The sequence below is a fragment of the Hemiscyllium ocellatum genome, chromosome 21, assembly GCF_020745735.1.
Source record: "Hemiscyllium ocellatum isolate sHemOce1 chromosome 21, sHemOce1.pat.X.cur, whole genome shotgun sequence".
In the NCBI taxonomy this organism is placed as follows: domain Eukaryota; kingdom Metazoa; phylum Chordata; class Chondrichthyes; order Orectolobiformes; family Hemiscylliidae; genus Hemiscyllium; species Hemiscyllium ocellatum.
The window spans coordinates 42,629,319-42,650,738 of NC_083421.1; the positions used below are offsets into that span (position 1 = coordinate 42,629,319).

Sequence of the window (21,420 nt, forward strand, 5' to 3'; positions counted from 1 at the left end):
TGCATCCTACCACTTTCCCATCTGGTACTCAACTTACCTGATTCCCTACTGAACTGGAATCCTACCTCTGCTACCATACCGGCAGCCTGCTTACATGGCACGCTACTGTTTCTGATTCTTCATATCCCCAAATCAAAACACTCACCTGGCATCCTTCCAAGCAACCTACCATTACACTTACTTTATGTACTTATGATTTAACAGCAGCTGTTAGCAGTTTCAGAATACAGCAGCTGGCTACTGTGAGAAGGGGATATGGTTTGCCTTCCTCTGACAGTTATTTGTTACAAAAGCATTGATTGTCAGAGCTCCAAACTTGAGGGAACCCAGAGTAGAATCTCCTCTCAAAAACGTGGAGCTCCCTTCTTTTATTAAAAAAAAGGGGCCACAGTGGCATGAAATTGTTACTTCAGAAAATCTGATCCATAATTCCTGGATACATGAAATAAAAATATTCTATTCAAAATGGAAAAATAAAATCTCAATGAAAAATAGAAACCATATTCTGAATGACCATTCACTAAAATTATTATACGCTCTACAGTTGTTTATTTGTTCAGAAATGTAAATAATCAACAATATTTGCTTGTGGATTTCCCTAATGGATAGTCATGTATTACCTGTGATTGCCATCTCTCTCAGAAAGGAAATGTCCTAGTGGTATTATCACTAGACCATTAATCCAGAAACCCAGGTTTAAATTCTGCCAGATACCCTGAGTAGGAGTGTGACGGGTTGATTGGTTCAGGAGTTCAAGGGCTCTTATGGTGCACTGGCAGAGACACTGCCTTGAACCAGGAGGCCCACCCACTCCAGTGGTGGGTAACAACATCTCTAAACAGTGCGACTTGTTTTGCAACTGTCTGAATAATATGAAAAGAGCTAACCTAACTCTTGCATTCCTCGAGTGATACCCATAAGATAAACGAACAGAGAAACTGACAGTTTTATAGCGTAAACAAGATTATTCTCGGTAACTTCAAATGCCCTTCAGGAACTCAATCTGTCCTCCTGCTTTGGTCTGGCCTACATGATTCCAGACATAGAGCAAAGTGATTGACTTTTAAATGCCCTCTGAAATGGCTAGTAAGCCACCAGCTGCACCAAACCATCATGAAGTCTAAAAATAGGAATGAGACCAAGAAGAACCACTCAGCATAAACGTATGCAAAGGGAAACTCCTCCTTACTAACCTCGAGGGGGATTTGTGCCTCATTTGGGGAATCTGCCCCACAGACTAGCCAAGCAACAGTCTGACAAAAATCATATCTTACAATGTTTCAGACAGCTCGGTCCTGTCAAACAGCAAGATAGATCCACCAGGGTTGGCTGCACAGTGCCATACTGTTTGGAAAGGAGTGACCCTGGGAGTCCTCAACCTTGCCTCTAAGTCCCATGAAGTCTTATGGTATCAACTCAAACATAGACAAGGAAACTTCCAAGTGATTATCATATACTGGTATCATGCATCATGTATCCATCAGCTGATCAATCAGTACTCCTCCATATTAAACACATCTTGGAAATTGCACAGAGAATGGCAAGGGCATAGAAGGTACTCTGGGTGAGAGACTGCTCTATCCATCAACAACTTCTGAGGTGAGCTGAGACGGACTGCTCTTGACATCAAGGCTGAATTTAACAAGAGCTCTGACAAAACTATAGTCAATGTGATTTGGGTGGGACATCTCTCCCCTGGTTGGAATCATACCTTGCACCAAGGAAGATGGTTGTGGATGTTGGTGGTCAATTATTTCAGTGTTCAAGGCAACAATGCAGGAATTCTTGGGTAGATACTTTCTAAATCAACTTGTTAAGACATGTTTTTCCACAGCACTGGAGCAGCTTGAACCTGAACCCAGGCTTCCTAACTCGGAAGTTGGGACACTAGCATTGCACCACAAGAGCCCCAGTTCTCAAGACAGCCATAAAATCTTCAGCTAGTTCAATGACATTGAAGTTCAAAATTGCAGGGATGTTTGTTGATGATTGTGTAATGATCAACATCATTTGTGACTTCTCAGATACTGAATCACAAGACCTAAAACTATCTTTAGATTGGGGCTGATAAGTGGCAATTAACTACACAACTGTCAGACAATGGCCATTTCCAACAAGACAGCATCTGGCTATCAATACATGAAATTCAATGGCATTACCATTGCTCAATCCTCCACCATCAACATTCTGGGGATTACCATTGCAAGTGAACTGGATAAGTCATATAAATGCTGTGGCTACAAGGGCAGGTCAGAGACCAGGAACTCAGTGGCAAACAATTCACATCCTGACTCATTCATGCCTGCCCAAAATCTACAGGGCTCAAGTCAGGAACGTGATAGAACACTCATTATTTGTCTGGATGGATTCAAGTCAATCAGCAATCATGAAGATCAAAACCTTCCAAGTAGTAGATGCATGGCAGCACTAGCTATAAGTTCCCCTCCAAGCAAGACACTATTCTGACTTGGAACTTTATTGCTGTTCCTTCACTATGTGTATTCAAAATTCAAGGATTACAGCTGGATTACCACCATCTTCTCGAGGGCATGATTTGGAGATGCCGGTATTGAACTGCGGTGTACAAAATTAAAAATCACAACACCAGGTTATAGTCCAACAGGTTTAATTGGAAGCACATTAGCTTGCGGAGCGTCGCTCCTTCATCAGGTGGTAGTGGAGGGCTCAATCCTAACACAGAGTTTATAGCAAAAGTTGCCTTCTCTAGGGCAATTATGGATGAACAATAAATACTGGCTAGCCAGTGGCACTGATATCCCAAGAACAAAGAAAACAATTTGCGACTTTTAAAACTGCTATTCTGCTACATTCCATACCTGGTGTTAGATATCCTGGAGCAGCTGTTACTGCTGCACCAGCAAATGCTCCTCTGCTCAAGGCCCCTCTGCCTCTGCCTCTAAGCGTTGGGACTGCAGCTGCTGGAGTAGGGATTGGGCCCTTAGCCTACACAAAATGAATCACAAAATGCTTAAGTCAAAAATCATTTCATTCAGATTAATGTATCTGTTAAAATAAAAAAGCAGCATAATTTCAGCTTTAGAGAGAGTCAATCCAGAAGGGTCTAGTTTATTAACACACATTCCACTTACAGAGTTTAAAGCACATTTGCAGAGCTTACAAGCAAGTAATATTGAAATGTTATAGAAATTGATAAAATTGCAGAAATTTTTCTGCAATTTTATCAATTTCTATAACCTTTGGATTGGTAAATATATTTATTGCTGAATCAAAAACTGTTTGCATGTTATGTGCGATCAAACACTAACCTAATTCACATTGCTAAATGCTAAAGAAGCAAGTAGTAAATAATAGAAACTTTACCGGAGGACCTGTCCTCTTTTTCTTGTTGTTTGCAGCACTCGGACCAGAAAACAATCTTTCAAGGGCTGCTAAAGCAGCACTGGCTTTTGCGACTTTCTTATTAGGGCCTGCTCCTTTGAACTTCTGACCATCTACTTCCACCTGCAAAGAAAATGTGAAATATCAATTAGATGGCAATAGCAGTACTGATATGCAGACGAATATTGGCGCGCAAGTCCATAACTCCCTGAAAGTGGCAACAAAAGGGGATAAAGTGGTAAAGACAGCATACAGCATGCTTGCCTTCACTGGTTGCAGCACTGAGCATAAAGGTTTGTGAGTCAAGTTACAGCTTATTAGGTCACACTTGGAGTACAGTGTGCAGTCTGGTTGCACACTATAGGAAGAATGTGGAGGCTTTGGAGAGGGTACAAAAGAGGATTAGCAGGATTTTGCCTGGTTTGGAATGTATGAGTTATAAGGAGGTTGGACAAACTTGGATTGTTTTCACTCGAGGGGTCACTGCTGAGGGGCAACCTAATAAGGAGTATACATGAGATATAAGAAATAAGAAAATTACATGAGGCATGTATAGGGCGGATAGTCAGGAGTCTTTTCCCCAGAGTGGAAATGTCAAATACTAGGGGGTATCTGTTTAAGGTGAGAGGAGGAAAGTTTAAAGGAGATGTACAAGGCAAGCTATATTTTTACATAGAGTGGTAAGTGCTCAGAATGCACTGCCAGGGAAGGAGGTGTAAGCAGGTATGTTAACAAAGCTTAAGGCATTTAGATAGACAGGTGAACAGGCAGAGAACAGGAGGATATGGACCGTGTGCTGACAGACTGGGACTAATATACAATTGCATCATGGTCAGCACAGACATGATGGGCCAAAGGGCCTATTCCTTTGCTGTACTGTTCTATGTTCTAGATCCTGTAAAAACTATTAGATAATTATGAATAACAAATTGCAAATGGCTCATATCTAACTCATTATGGTAAATTGTCTGTAGACTGAACTGTACCTGCTGCCAAGGATTTGTAATGTACTTAAGGCATCAAATGAATCAATAGCAATATTTATTCATGTCCCTAACAGAATTATTATATTTACAAACCACTTCTGTCAATACCAAAACCATGTTCAGATTTGTTCAATTTCTTAAAAAACATCAGTGCAAGTATGCATATATACAAAGACTAGACTTTGAATAAGAAACGTATGCAAGTCCAACAATTGCATTGTATAGCCAATGAATGGAAATTTAATGTCAAACATTTTCTATTTATGCACATGGAGAGCAAATGATTAACATCCTTACATGAATAAATTATAGCAGGAGTTATACAGCACAGAAATAGATCCTTCGGTCCAATCAGTCTATGCCGAACATAATCCAAATGAAACTAGTCCCACCTGCTTGCTCCTGGCCCAAGGCCCTCCAAACCTTTCCTATTCATGTATCTACCCAAATGTCTTTCAAATGCTGTACTTGAACCCACATCCACCACTTTCTCAGGAAGTTCATTCCACACGCAAACTACCTTAGTGTGCAAACAATTTGCCCCTCATGTCTTTTTAAAATCTCTCTCACCTTAAAAATGTGGCCCCTAGTCTTGAAATTCCCCATCTTAGGGAAAACACAACTACCCTTAACTCTATCTATACGTCTCATTAATTTATGAAATTCTATCATGTCACCTCTTAACCTCCTACGCTCCAGCAAAAGAAGTTCCAGCCTTCCTTTATAACGCAAAACTTCCATATCGGTACGTCCCGGTATACCTCTTCTGAACCCTCTCCAGCTTGATAATATTCTTCTTATAACTGGGCAACCAGAACAGGACACTGTATTCCAGAGAGGCCTCACCAACGTCCTGCACAACCTCAATATAACTTCCCAACTCCTATACTCGAAGGACTGAGCAATGAAGGCAAGTGTGCCAAACGCTTTTTAACCACCCTGTCTAGATGTGATGCAAACTTCAAAGAATTATGTACCTGCACCCCTAGGTATTGTACCAAAATGCAATACTTCGCAAAAGATTTTAAAGTATTTTAGCATCTATGTTTCGGAATAGTCTAGTAATGAGCCTTGCCCCTTATACTCAGTGTTTCACTTGAGATAACTAGGTACATTTTCAAACGTGATGAGGAAACAAAGAATAATGAGCTCAATTCAACTTTTGCTTTTTACAACGCTGGTTTGGATTTATGCATTAGGCCAAAATAAACAGTGGTAGTTTTTACTATCTTCTATGTTTCTACAGAAGGATTAGGCTATTCAGTTGGGCGATCAGCCATGATTATGATGAATGGTGGAGCAGGCTTGAAGGGTCGAATAGCCTCCTTCTGCTCCTATGTTTACCTTGTATCTTGCAACGCTCCTGGTCATCAGATGGATATTCTTGTCTTGCAAGTTAACAGGCAGAGCAAGCAACTCCTTAGGATACTGTAAAGTGACTTTGTATCATGGTGATAGGAAGAATCTGTTCACCACAAGATTCGGCCTTGACACTTTGCTAGCTTGATTGCATAGTCAGTAGTTTTCACGGCCAAGAGGAGCTTGGTGAAGGCACTTGAGTAGGAGGAAGCAAAGTAGCTTTGTGGATAAAGGAAAAAGGGTGGAATGGAACAGATCGCAGTATTGTGCAAATTCTTCTTGGAGGTGCTTGGCAGTTAGGGTTTTAAGACAACTGTTAGTGGTGGAGAAGAGAAATCTATAGTAATCTTTGATCTCTAGAATCATTGAGTAAGGTGTGATTTTGCCAGAAAAGAATGAAATCTAATAGCATATAATATTAATCAGCCAGGTGCGCCAAAATGGGTAAACCAGTTTCCACCACAGCTTTACAAGACTGCCCTCTTTAAATTTGAGGGAGTAAAGATGAAGTCTATTCTTGGGGCTCAATTAGAATAGCAGATAGCAAATACATTATAGGGGGATAGAAAACAAAGACTAAAATGAGGGAGTGGTTAAGCAAACTGACGACTGCAGGAGCATCAGGTCTGAGGGGAAATTGCGGTCTTTGAAGAAGGAGGCCATCTGGGTTGTTCGGTATTGGAATTGGTCCTCCTGGGAGCAGATGCAGCAGAGGTGAAGGAATTGGGAATATGGGATGGCGTTTTTACAGGGGGCAGAATGGGAGGAGGTGTAGTCTACGTAGCTGTGGAACAGTCCATCTTCCGCAGCTACACTGGCACTACCCCCCACCTTTTCCTCCGCTACATTGATGACTGTATCAGTGCTACCTCGTGTTCCCACGAGGAGGTTGAACAGTTCATCCACTTTACTAACACCTTCCACCCAGACCTCAAATTTACCTGGACCATCTCAGACTCCTCCCTCCCCTTCCTAGACCTCTCCATTTCTATCTCGGGTGACCGACTCAACACTGACATTTACTATAAATCGACCGACTCCCACAGCTACCTAAATTACACCTCCTCCCACCCTGCCCCCCTGTAAAAACACCATCCCATATTCCCAATTCCTTCGCCTCCGCCGCATCTGCTCCCACGAGGACCAATTCCAATACCAAACAACCCAGATGGCCTCCGCAATTTCCCCTCAGACGTGGTTGATGATGCTCTCCACTGCATCTCCTCCACTGATTTTCCTCCGCTCCTCCGCCCTTGAATCCCACCCCTCCAATCGCCATCAGGACAGAACTCCACTGGACAGAACCTACCACCCCACCAACCTCCAGTTACATCGTATCATCCTTCGTCATTTCCGCCACCTCCAAACAGACCCCACCATCAAGGATATATTTCCCTCCCCGCCGCTATAAGCATTCCGGAAAGACCATTCCCTCCGCAACTCCCTCATCAGGTCCACACCACCCACCAACCCAACCTGCACTCCCAGCACCGTCCCCTGCAACTGCAAGAAATGCAAAACTTGCGCCCACACCTCCCCCTTCACTTCCCTCCAAGGCCCCAAAGGATCCTTCCATATCCGTCACAAATTCACCTGCACCTCCAAACACATCATTTACTGCATTCACTGCTCCCGATGTGGACTCCTCTACATTGGGGAAACAGACCGCCTACTTGCGGAACGTTTCAGAGAACACCTCTGGGACACCCGCACGAACCAACCCAACCACCCCATGGCTGAACACTTTAACTCCCCCTCCCACTCCGCCAAGGACATGCCTCCTCCATCGCCAGACAATGGCAACACGATGCCTGGAGGAAGAACGCCTCATCTTCTGCCTAGGAACCCTCCAACCACAAGGGATGAATGCAGATTTCTCCAGCTTTCTCATTTCCCCTCCCCCCACCTTATCTCAGTCCCAACTCTCAGACTCAGCACCGCCTTCTTGACCTACAATCTTCTTCCCGACCTCTCCGTCCCCACCCCCTCTCCGCCTATCACCCTCACCTTAACCTCCTTCCACCTATCGTATTCCCAGCGTCCCTCCCCCAAGTCCCTCCTCATTTCTGAAGAAGGGCTTATGCCCGAAACGTCGATTCTCCTGTTCCTTGGATGCTGCCTGACCTGCTGCACTTTTCCAGCAACTCACTTTTCAACCTAAGTAATTGTGCATGCTTTGGGATTTTTGATTTCACAACTATAAATTGCTACCTCATCTTAGTAATGATTGTAGCCTACATCTCAAAAAAGAATTATGGCTGGCGTTTAAGCACTACCACTTGTTTAACACCTTAAATTTTTCCACTCTTGACCTGAATTGTGCAATTGCATGAACTGTAAGACAAGAACATATGGGAAGATCACAACTTAAGTTTCCTTCCCAGCCACACATGATCCTAACTTGGAACTATTTTGCCATTCCTTCACAATCACGGTCAAAATCCTGGAACTGCCTTCTGACAGCTCTGTGTGTGACAATACATTTAAAAACCTGTTCAGTGATGCAATGACACACCTCTGAAGCAGATGGGACATGAACCTTTGCCTTCTGGCTCAGAGGTGGGATATTGCTGTATCACATCAGTTCTTGTGGGTGTATTTACACGCCAACAACTGCAACAATTCAAGATGTCAGCGCATTATCACTTCTTCAATGGGAATTAAGGATGGGCAATTAATGCTGATGTAGCATGTGATGCCTACGTCCCCTGGAAATTACTTAGTATCAAACCAAACATGGAGAGATGCAAAGTGGCAGGGCAAGAAATGCAAGTGACTTCTCAAAGATATTGGAAATAGCCAAACTTAAGATGCGAATAAGTGATATCCTTCCAACTGACCTCAGTGGAAATTATGAACAGTTGGTTTCATATATGCTACCCATAACAAGCATGAATGACACAAGTCGTCAAGCTGTACCATGTTAGATCTTTTTTAATGAAACATGGATATGCTTTATTATAGATACTTTGTTCATGTATAAATCTCTGTATTATTATAAAATAATTGTGATTGACACTTCAAAACATTCTTCCTTGCTATCATGCAGTAACAAAAAAGGCATTAAACTCAGTCTTTTTAAAAAAATTCATTCATGGGATGAGGGCATCACTGGCTAGGCCAGCATTTATTGCCCATCCCTAATTGCACAGAATGCCGTTAAGAGTTAACAAAACCATTGTGGGTCTTGAGTCACATGTCGGCCAAACCAGGTAAGAAAGGCAGATTTCCTTCTCTGAAGGACACTAATGAAGCACATGGGTTTTTCTGACAATTGACAATGGATTCTTCATCATCATTAGACACTCAATTCCAGAATATTTTTTCTGCTGAATTAAAATTCCACCATCTGCCTTGGTAGGAGTCAAAATCCAGTCCCCAGAACAATTTTGGGTCTCCGGATTAACATCCAGCGATAATAGCACTAGGCCACCCACATAACTTTACCTTATGAATCCTTTCCCAGTCAAAAGTATGCAACAGAATGGATTCTGTCACTGCCGTCATTGCTTGCGTACAGTTGGGCATGGTTGGTCAGTGTTTAACACTGCTGCCCCACAGTGCCAGAGACCCAGGTTTGATTCCAACCACAGGTGACTACCTGTGTGGAGTTGCGCATTCTCCCTGGATCTGTGTGGGTTTCCTCTGGGTGCTCCAGTTTCCTCCCACAGTCCAAAGATGTGAACTTTAGGTGGTTTGGCCATGCAAAATTGTCCAGTGTCCAGGGACATGCAGGCTAGATGGATTAGCAATGGGAAATGCAGGGTTACAGGGATAGGGCGTAGGGGATAGGTCCAGGTACGATGCCCTGAGGGTCAGTGTCAACTCCATGGGCTTATTGGCCTGCTTCCCACTGTAGAGATTTTATGTTTCCACATACATGTAAATCATTAGCAATATTTGGCTGAAACAGCATAATTAATGCACATAGGTTGAAACATCAGGTAAGTTTTGAAATTTCAAACGAGAAGCAGACTTGTAAACTGTGGATACTGCAATCCGGCCCATGCATATAGAGAGTTAACACTGACATGATATTATTTAAACAAAGGAGATAGAAATAAACTCAACTGTCTGCTGCAAGTACTCCAAAGAGCAAAAGTCATTCACTGATCTGCTCACAGGCATTGCTAAGAAAACACCAAGTGACATTTGCTATTTTAAATTCATTTTTTCCAAACAATATGCAATGGCTATTCAAAATTAGATATTAAAATTAAAGCATTAAATTCTAAAATAAAGTACTTTAGACACTGTCAACCTAAACTAAATACCAGTATAAACACAAATATTTGCAGTATTAATTTCTAACATACCTCCATAACAAAGCGTTTGTCATGACTCCCACCAGTTTCAGATATCAATTCATATTTCAAACCCCTTCTCTTCTCATTTAGCTCCATAACTGGATTTTTTCCACTGGCCGTTAGAATTGGGCCCTGCGTTCTCATCTAAATATGAAACAAAACAAATGAATGAAATATTTAATGCACCATTGCATAGTTTGTTTTAAACAGCAGGCAATAAGTCCATTCAGAACTTGAGTTCATGTTGGACTTTGTCGACTTCTATTCATCTGTTTTTTTCACTGATTTCTGGGGATTCCCAGCTATACCGGGAGGGTTGGAAACTCTATCAATAGTTTTTCCAACATATATTTTCTCAGAACATTGTGTATTTAGGATAGTCCCATACCATAAAAAGACTTGCACATTTATAACATCTGATCATATCTGTCATCTATGTCAAGGGAGTTTCATAAACAATAAATTACTTCGATCATTTCAGATATCCAATTTTATGGAAAGGCCACAAACTAGCACACCGTAATGTAATGTGTCAAGTTTAGAATAGGGATGCAGAATTGGTTCAAGAATAGAACACAGAGGGTAGTGGGTCACTTTTCAGATTGGAGGCCTGTGACTAGCAGTGTGCCACAACGATTGGTGCTAGGTCCATTGCTTTTTGTCAATTATATAAGTGATTTGGGTGTGAACATAGGAGGTATAGTTAGTAAGTTTGCAGATGAGACCAAAATTGGAAGTGCAGTGGATAGTTAAGAAGGTTACCTCAAGAGTACAATGGGATCTTGATCAGATGGGCCGATGGGCCGTGACATGGCAGATGGAGTTTAATTTAGATAAATGTGAGGTGCAGCATTCTGGAAAGGCAAATCAGAGCAGGACTTCTATTTTTAATGGTAAGGTCCTGGGGAGTGTTGCTCAACAAAGAGACCTTGGAGTTCAGGTTCACAGTTCCTTGAAGTTGGAGTCTGAGGTAGGTAGGATAGTGAAGAAAGGGTTTAGTGTGCTTTCCTTTATTGGTCAGAGTATTGATTACAGGAGTTGGGAGATCATTGGTTGGGGCACTTCTACAATACTGGTTGCAATTCTGGTCTCTCTCTTATAGGAAGGATGTTGTGAAACTTGATAGGGTTCACCGAAGATTTACAAGGTTGGAGGGTTTGAGTTACAGGGAGGCTGAAGAGACTGGGGCTGTCTTCCCTGGAAGGCTGAAGGCAGAGGGGTGACATTATAGAGGTTTATAAAATCATGATGGGCATAGATAGGGTAAACATACAAGGGGTTGGGGGGAGTTGAGAACTAGAGGGCATAGGTTTAGGGTGAGAGAGGTAAGATTTAAAAAGGGACCTAATGGGCAACTCTTCCACGCAGAGGGTGATGCATGAATGGAATGAGCTGACAAAAGAAGTGGTGGAGGCTGGTACAATCACAGCATTTAAATGGCATCTGGATACGTAAATGAATAGGGTTTACAGCGATATGGGCGGATAGCTGTTCCCATGCTGTACATCTCTATGATTCAGAACCTAAGACTCAGAACCTGCAACTTAAATGATCTTCTTCACATTTTAAGAACGTTTAGAACAGCTGGTTTCAGCCATATTATTTGTGGGTGAGTATCCCATTCAGACAGTATTTTCTTATAAACTAGCGCACCATCATTCATGTTCTTACTTCTGAAAGATAATTAACTGCTACAGAGTTGTAGATAGGATTTTGCATTATATTTGTCAACCAGCTGTATCTTGCTCAACCATTTGGGGATTTATGGTAGTATCTGAAGCCAATTAGCTAAACTGGGATTTTTTTTTCTAATCTGATCAAATCTGAAGGGTTAATAAATATGAAGTCACCAATTACTTATGAGTGACATAAGCTGCAGTCGCAAGCATTTCAAACAGCAAATTCATGTCACGTGGGCAGTGAATCAGGTGATAAGCAAGACTCTCAAGGTCTGAGAGGGGCATCTAGGATGGGAAGAACTTCAAGAATAGAATGTGCTCACTTGCAGTATTTCTCAAACCCAATTCCTTCATGTTTGATGCAAGTCAAAATGTTCACAAAAAACAAATTCTACTGAAGACATCTAAAGCTGGAATGAGAAACACACATTCCAGCAACACATTTCTCTCAATATAAATAGGACAATTTTATCAGAAGAAACTCAACACTTCCGATGCTGGTTTTTTGCTGCATAAAGATGGTAAAATAATAACTAAGCAGTGCTACTAGTCCATGCTTCTGAAATTTTAGTCCACAATAAACACAAAAGAGGAAAGGGTGGCTGTTATTTGTGCTTATTAACAATTCATGTGGAAAGTTTGAAATTTAGCCCTGCACAATATGTAAACATTTTGAAATAAGCTAGTCAGTATTTTGATCTGAAATATAACTATTCTTCTGAAATTTACACTTTGCAGGAAAATTTTCTCATTTTGCATGCAGCATCCACATCAAACATTGCTGGATTAGACATATCACTGATCATGACAATCTACCTAAACTGCAGAACCATGAACAATGAATTCATCTCAGAATAAGATTTCAATTTCCCCTCGTCATTATACACTTAAAACAAATTCATCAGGGAACTGGCACATAGTGGTAACTGATCCTTTTGCTGAAAGCACTGGAACATGTGTTGGATTTGAAAATTGATATCTCATGTGGCAACCATGGAGTTTAATATAAAACAAATATTAGTAAAGCAATTTTTTTTTGTTTCGGTGGGTGGGGTAGGGGGGTGATATTCAGCTCAGCTTTAAAAGCAGTTCAAACTTGCTTATCAACACACAAAAAAAAAGAAAATTCATGCTAAAATGATCAGATTGAAGATTTTTGCAGGTGCAGGGAAGATGAATGAGAGCTAAGTTTACAATATTTTTTACCTTAAAGTTGCTAAAAAAATCTCAATTTGTAGTTTAAGTATGAAAGTAGTATTTTAGTCCAACTTGCTCACTCCATTACCCGTGACTTGACCAGATAATTTTGAATCTGTTTGCCAAATCACATCCATCACACTTTCAAAAGTTGATCCATTTGGTTTTGGATGTTGTTTGCTGAGCTCAAATTAAATGTATTAAGTGGCAATCAAATTTTGCCACTTCAAATGTTCAGGTAATCAAAAATACTCCAGTAACTTGATCAGTCAAATTTAACTGAAATATACTGCTAACTTAATGGGCAACTTTAATAATTCTATTTGCACTATTAAATGTTAATTATTTTTCCTTTTAACATTTCAATTTGAAACACTGATAGACTTGAAAGCTGCTCAACCTTTGCTATTATCCAATTAATTTGCTTTGTTTCACAAGCTTTCAGGAAAATAGTTATTTGTAACTCTAAAGCACATACACTTGGAAATGTATATCTTGGTTTCTAATTGCCCAACTGTGAACTTTTGGACAAGCATGGTAACTAGTTATGTCCAATATGATTACTTTCAAAAGAAAACAAAATAATAAAAAGAAAATTATTTTTATGTATATTATTTAACTAAATATTGTGAATACCAATTTTATTTAACCTGAAACAATGCAAATAGTTAAGGGTAAAAAAAAGTGTGAGATATCAATGCAAATTAACAAACTGATTCGTTACACCATTTATTCATAGTTACATATTGGAAATCTGGCACCTCTAGAGTATTGGTACTAGCAGTAGTAGCACAGCCAACTGTGTCATTGCTAGAATTTGTAGAAACCGTTTCATTCTTATCATCGCCTGAGGACTTTTCTTCCATTTCCTGAGATTCAAAACCCATCTTCAAATCCATACCAGTTGGACAGCCCATAGCTTGCAGTACCTGGAACAATAGTGACATTAAAACAAATGGTGACTTCAGAAGTTGAATGTTTGTTTTGCCCCAGTGGAGGATCTCGAAAAATTCTATTTAGCATTCAGATCACTCACGCAATTGCATTAATCAATTCACTACCACTATTTCTTTATTTTTGAAAGTTGACAAGACTGACAAGAAAAAAGATCTAGTCACCCATCTAGTGAATCTGGAATCTCAGAGGTCAGTCTGGTTGGGGTTGTTGGGTCCTTATTTCAAAAGGCAAATTAGTTATACAATAATTCAGCGGCTTTCAGAGTAATATTTTGCTGTTCACCAAAATTAACAAGTTTTCTGAATTCAATTGTGCAACATGCCATGGATGTGTAGATTATTACCAGGGCCTTAAAAATATCATTCACAACTTTGGGTTTTTGTTAAACAACAAAACCTGATCAGCACAAGATAGCTTGCTGCATTTGAAATCATGACTGCTACAGTCAACTACAGAGCATCCAAATGAAGAATACTCGTGATCATTATTCTTGCGGCAACTGAACAAAGAGTTCTGTAAAACAGTGCACGAAGTCCAAAAACAGCAGTTTTAAATTTGTATTTCTGGCTGAAATGGAGCAGTGGATTAATTTTTTTAAAAAAAGCAATAACTGGGAAATTCTTTTACCTGGCTGGGTAGTTGAGGTCGGTAACCTCACAACCTTTAAAAAAGCATTTTGATGAATACTTAATGTGTCATACCATTCAAGGCTATGGGCCTAGTGCTGGAAAGTGGGACTAGTGTAACTAGTTATATATTTCTAGTGGTACAGATGTGATGGGCCAAAAGGCCTCTCTTTGTACTGTATAATTCTATGAATCACTAACTGCATATTAACGAACATAAAGCAGTTTCATATATTAGAATTCTATGTTTGAATCTGGTAACAACTGAGATAGTCAGCTAAACTACAGGCTTGAACTCATACCTGTTCCTGACACATTTCAAAACACATTCCTCCTTTACCGTTCACACACCTTTCTGGATTCATTGTTGGAACATGATAAACTTGTGGATAGGTTGCTAATTCACATTAAATTGTTTGGTGTGGCAGCATTTCCAAGAGATACATAGGATATCTGTACTTATGTAAAATCTAGGCCATTCTACATCTGTCTGAAAACAGAAGGGTCTCAAAAGACTTTAACAGCTGGTATTAAAAACCATAATGAAATAATTTGTTTGTAAAATTGCTCAGCAATAGATAACATGAATTTAACAGGCAACTTAACTGAATTGATAAGTGAATGAAGGAATACAGGAGAGCACACCAGAAACAGTACTAAGCATACTTAAAAAAAAAGTCAACCTGGCAAAACTACAAATCAAGATTACCTGGGAGCCAAATAGCATAAGCAGCAAGTGACAGATAGAGCTAAGTAACCACCCAACAACTAATCAGATTTCAGTCCTGCCATATTCAGTCATGTTTAGTATTGGACAATTAAACAACTCTCCACAATATTCCCATCTTCAATAATGGGTGAGTCCAGCACATCAATGCAAAGATAAGGCTGAAGCATTTGCAACAGTCTTCAGCCAGAAGGGCCAAGTGAATGGTCCATCTCTATCTCCTCCAGACCAGACTTCAGTCCACGTTATCCAGAAATGGTTGGATACCATGTATTGAAAAAGCTACAGGGCCTGATAACATACTAGCAATAGCACTGAAGACATGTGCCCCAGAACTGTGCATGCGCCCACCCAAGCCAAACTGCTCCAGTACCACTCAACATAGGCATTTACCTGACTGTGAAGAAAATTTCCCAGGTATGTTCTGTACACAAAATCAAGATAAATCCAATCCAACCTATTATTACTATCAGTGCATTCTTGATCAGGAAAGAGACAGAAGGCATCAACAGCACTGCCATCAAGCAGCATTTGTTTGATAATAACCTGCTCACTGATGCTCAGTATAGGTTCTGACTTCATTATAGCTTTGGTTCAAAAATGGACAAAAGGACTGAATTCCAGAGATGAGATGAGTTTGACCGGTCTATACACTGAGGCCACATTTGATCAAGCGTGGCATCATGGAGCCTAGTTAAACAGGATTCAACTGGTATCAGGTGAAAATCTCTCCACTGGTTAGACATACATGGCACAAAGAAAGACAGTTGTGGTGACTGAAGATCAGTCAACTCAGTACCAGGATAGCACTGCTGGTGTTCCGTGATAATTTCTAATCAACTTGTCTAGAATGGTATTACACACTTCAGGAGCAGATGGGACCCAGAGATTGGGATGCTGCCACTGCACCACAAGTGTACTAGACCTAACGATCTTCAGCTGCTGCACCAATGACCTTCCCTCCATTAGAAGGTCATTAGATGTTCACAGATGATTACGCTATTCAGCCCTATTTGCGATGCCCCAGACACAAAAGCAGTCCATGTTCAATTACATCAAGACTTGTAATAGATCTGAGTTTGGGTGGACAAGTGACAACTTTCACGTCACACATGTGGCAGGCACTGACCATCTCAACAAGAGAGAATTCAACCATTACCCTCAATGTCCAATGGCATTACTATAATTGAACACTCCCCCTCACCCCCTCTAATACCAATATCCTGGGGATTATCATTGAACAGAAAATGAACTGGACTGGCCATACAAATACTGTTGACACAAGGGCAGATCAGAGGTGTGGAATCCTGCAGCATACAACTCACCTCTGACCTGCCCAAAGCCTGTTCACCACCTACAAGGCACAAGTCAGGAGTATGATTAAATATTCTCCAATCGCATGGAATGAGTGCAGCTCTAAAAACACTCAAGAAGCTTGACACCATCTAAGATAAACTAGCCCAATTTATTGGCATCATATTCACAAACATTCACTCCCTCCACTGCCATAGCTAAGTGGCAGCATTGTGTGGCATCTACAAGATGCATTGCATGCATAACTCACCACATGACAGCACATTCCAAGCCCACAACCATTACCACCTGGGACAAGGGCAGCAGATATATAGAACACAACCATGTGCAAGTTTAGATTACTTACAGTGTGGAAACAGGCCCTTCGGCCCAACAAGTCCACACCGACCCGCAACCCACCCATACCCGTATATTTACTCCTTACCTAACACAGCAGGCAATTTAGCATGGCCAATTCACCTGACCCGCACATCTTTGGATTGTGGGAGGAAACCGGAGCACCCGGAGGAATCCCACGCAGACATGGGGAGAACGTGCAAACTCCACACAGTCAGTCACCTGAGGCGGGAATTGAACCTGGGTCTCTGGTGCTGTGAGGCAACAGTGCTAACCACTGTGCCACCCAGGTTTCTGTCCAAGCCACTCACCATGCTGACTTGGAAATATAGCACAACTGCTCCAATGTCATTGGGTCAAAACCCTGGAACTCCTTACTACGAGTGTGGATCTACTTGCATCAAATGAACTGCAGCGGTTCAAGAAGGCTGCACATCACTACCAAGGAATGGGAAATAAATGCTGGGCCAACCACCGACATTCACTTCCCATGAACAAATTAATTTTTTTTGCACTAGTTGTGGAAAGGCAGATATTCATTTGAAATCCTGAGTCAATACTGCAGAATGTGAATTATGTAGCTAATAGCCTCACACAAACTCTGTCTCAGCTATGCCACCATGGGTGTCAAAAGTAATGAGAGAATCTTCCCCTGAAACGAGTAGAAAAATTAAAAGGTATGCAGTGACTCAGCTAGAGCATTTTCACAATAAAATTGATGTAAGTATGAAAAGAGATGACATAGTGACTCTTGACTAATAATAAAGCTTAAGGAGCAAAACTTTCAAAAGGAAATGTCAATGCATTCTTGGCCAGCTCAATATTATATCACGCAGATTGTGTGAGGACCACAAATCATTTTTACCCCATTAGAACACACACATTGTAATTTACATGCAAACTTTTACTGCACTGTTTCTTTCAGGATGCAAATAGTATCAATACTCTTCCAAGTAGTGTGCTATATTGTTGATACCAGTAATAATTTAAAACTTCTGCAAAATTAGCCCTAATTTGGAATACAATTAGTTCACAACTAGTGCTGAAAATTGCAGATTTCCTCTCACTATCATCCACGTTAAAGATTATATGCAAATTTAAATCAGTCTTTTCCACACATATTCTCAGTACTCTGTAGTTTATTTTTGCAGAATTTATGCTTTACTATTGATCCAGTTGTTGTGGTTTTGCCACTGATCTTTGAGATCAAGTTAATACCTGGCTTCTAACTTCTGGTTCTGCTCTTGGTATCACTGTAATTTTGTTTCAAGATACGTAGGCACTGCGAGCAAGGACAGCGTTTGTTGTCCACCATTAATTTTGTTGAACTCAGTAGCTTTCTAGGCCACTTCAGAAGCAATGACATTTCTGTGAATCTGGAGTCTCAAGCAGGCTTGATTGAGGACTTATCATTTGATCTTTACCCAATGACATATGAGAAAAACAGAGATTCAAAACGAAGGTCTACTGTGCTCAAAAACTGTGAATAATATGATTTGAAACCTAGTGGTGTTTATCAACATGTTGTACCACCTTCATAAAACAACTTTAGCTGAGGTACATCAATCTTTAATAGCTCATAAAAGGCATATTTCCTGGAGACACTAGTCCCATAAGGAATTTGCAACCTTTGCCTCATTTATATCAAGGTGATATTACGATTGGTGACTGTTGAATGAATGAACACTAGGTCCATTGTAAATATACAAGTCTTCAGCTCACTGCCCAAAGGCAGCAGCACTGTTATCCAATAATACAAATGGCCAAAATGAAAAACAAAACTTCATAACTCCAAGCTACAAAATGTCAGAAAGATAAACAACTGGTAATCTTGGGTGGAAATTGGCATAGTGTGGACTTTCAGGCCCTATAGAGGTCAGGAATAGCAGCAAATACTGGTGCTGGCTAGTATATGCATTTCACTGATTCTGATGCTGTCTGCAATGGAGGAGGCAGCCAGCTAACTCTTTAAAAGGGTCTTGGCAATGATAATTAAAAGGAAGTCAAATAGGATTTTCCAAATCAGCCTTCAGTTCTCCATCTGCACTGGGGACTGGGTGGGGTTGCGATCCATACGCCAGAAGACTGAATTCCAGGTAGGCTGTCCTAGTTAACTTGGTGTCAGTGTAGCAAATGGCCATCACCTACAAATGCCATTTTTTTTAAACTTTAAATTTTAAAGATGTTGGAGAGATAGTAACCCAATATTACTGGAACCTATAGATTCAACAAACAAATTGCATCAGGTCACAACTGGATGCTAGTTTTGTGAACTTGTGAGTTACATGGCTCAGGAGTACCTCCCAATACCTTCAACTGGCTTGCACTCCCAGTGAACATTTCCAGTTTCTTTGAATTAGGGTACATGCGGAACTTCTTTTAATCAACCTGTTGAAGATATTTCTGTCAGGATTTAAGCTGCAACATTCTTGCATCCAGTCCTCTCTCCTATGAATAGATTTAGTTGCCAAGTTCTTGTTCTTGGATAGGAACAGATGTATGACCAGAGGTGAGAGATCCATTGAGGGGGAAATAAATTTAACACCTAAGAACTGGCATTTTGGATGGCTGAAGCAAACTTCAACAGAAGCAATCTGAAAGTAGAATACTGCAGATGCCAAAAAATGAAGTAATAACAAAAATGCTGAAACGCTTAACACATCAGGCAGCATTTGTGGAGAGCAAAGCAGAGTTAATGTTTAAGGTTGATGACCTTACTCTGTTTCACTTGGAGAGGCAGTTCGATTGAAAGACAGTCTCCTTCAATAGTTGGCAACATTTAACAATAAGTAGAAACACAATGTAAACATGAAGTGCAAGTGGAGACAGATTGAAATGAATTATTCAGCATACAATGATCTTTAAGTATAGCAATTGTATGCAAGAAATCAGAACAATATTTACTCACTAATAATGGATCGATCAAAAAAATTAAATCCAAGTAAATTTGATTGTTGCTTTCAGTGGAAGTTGCCTATTCATGGCATGATTACAGATTCCATGAATATTTTTACCCAATTAGCACTATCAAAATTTACTTGAACAAACCAAGAAAACATCACATTACAGTGGGCTACCATATCTTACCTTAACAGCTACATTAAGTTTGGCTGTTTTTTTGGAAGGTCCTGAGGCTTCATAGGTTTTTCCATCAACATCCACAGACATAGTGAAAACAGGTGCATGCACAGGACCAGATTGTGAAAGAAGCTTGTATTGCAAACCAGGTTTAATTTGATTCAGCCTCATCAGAGCATTCATAGGTTGGTTAACGTCTATTGTTTTGCTTTCCATTACTAAAAAGAAAGTGTAACAAAGAAAATCTTAAAACTCTTCAAACGTTTTAATTTTGTTAGAAAGAATAGTCCTACTTTAGAAATAAAACCATGATTTTTCTGTCTAAAAGCTTAACAGATTTAAGATGTATAAACCAAGTTTTGATTTCACCAAGTTTTTTTTATATATGGGACTTATTGTGCCCTCAGAAACCTGGCTGATTTTTTTCTGTGTAGCCAGTAGATGTTATTTTAATGAAATATTTAATTGATAAATTTCTGGGAGTTTAAGTACAAGCGTACCTTCCCACAAGTCACTGCAGACACACAGCAAATATTATGGGGAAATCATTACCATATTTAACAGGTTTGCTTCTACTGTCCTGTTCTTTCTAATATTACGTGAACTAATGCCTAACTGACTTCATCATAACCTTTTATTCCCGGAGGAGGAGCGCCTCATCTTCCGCCTGGGAACCCTCCAACCACAAGGTATGAATTCAGATTTCTCCAGCTTCCTCATTCCCCTCCCCCCACCTTGTCTCAGTCGGTTCCCTCAACTCAGCACCGCCCTCCTAACCTGCAATCCTCTTCCTGACCTCTCCGCCCCCACCCCACTCCGGCCTATCACCCTCACCTTGACCTCCTTCCACCTATCCCACCTCCATCGCCCCTCCCCCTAGTCCCTCCTCCCTACCTTTTATCTCAGCCTGCTTGGCTCTCTCTCTCTTATTCCTGATGAAGGGCTTATGCTCGAAACGTCGAATTCTCTATTCCTGAGATGCTGCCTAACCTGCTGTGCTTTGACCAGCAACACATTTGCAGTTTTATTCCCGTCACCCATGATCTAACATATATTCCTCACCTCTGATGCAGTGTAACTAACTGATCTCCAATCATTTTGCTCCACCATTAATGGTTTGAATCTTGGAAGATTTATCTCTAACACAATTTCTTACTCAACCTTTCAAAATCACTGTAATCTTTGAAACTCTGGCTCCTTTTTTAGTCGAAGTTCCATTTTGATTACATATAAATATATGAAATAGAAACAGAAATAGAGCCCATCAAGTCTGTTGCACCATGACTTTAGCACCTTTACCACAACCTGAACCTCATGTCCACCACGTAGCCATTTGACATCATGTACAAGCTAGAATGTAGTCCAATTTAAATTGGAAATCTGCAAATTTGATGAATTTCTATCATAAACTCTGCAATTCGCTCCTGATTTCATTCACCATTCCATCATTAAGAATTACATCAATATTTTGTTTAAGCTAGGAACTAAGTTTCA

The 21,420-nt window shown here is 40.4% G+C and overlaps 1 protein-coding gene across 10 annotated transcripts in view; it reads right to left on the bottom strand.

Annotated features, from left to right (window-relative positions):
* strbp (spermatid perinuclear RNA binding protein) overlaps positions 1 to 21,420 on the bottom strand; it is a 159,250-nt gene that overhangs the window by 16,973 nt on the left and 120,857 nt on the right. For all 10 annotated transcript variants that reach the window (XM_060841396.1, XM_060841393.1, XM_060841387.1 and 7 more), the window contains 5 exons: positions 19,936 to 20,144; positions 13,650 to 13,817; positions 10,022 to 10,156; positions 3,343 to 3,483; positions 2,838 to 2,964 (listed from right to left, as the gene is read on the bottom strand). In XM_060841396.1, the coding sequence (XP_060697379.1) occupies positions 2,838 to 2,964; positions 3,343 to 3,483; positions 10,022 to 10,156; positions 13,650 to 13,817; positions 19,936 to 20,144 (780 nt within the window). The remainder of the gene's footprint in view (positions 1 to 2,837; positions 2,965 to 3,342; positions 3,484 to 10,021; positions 10,157 to 13,649; positions 13,818 to 19,935; positions 20,145 to 21,420) is intronic.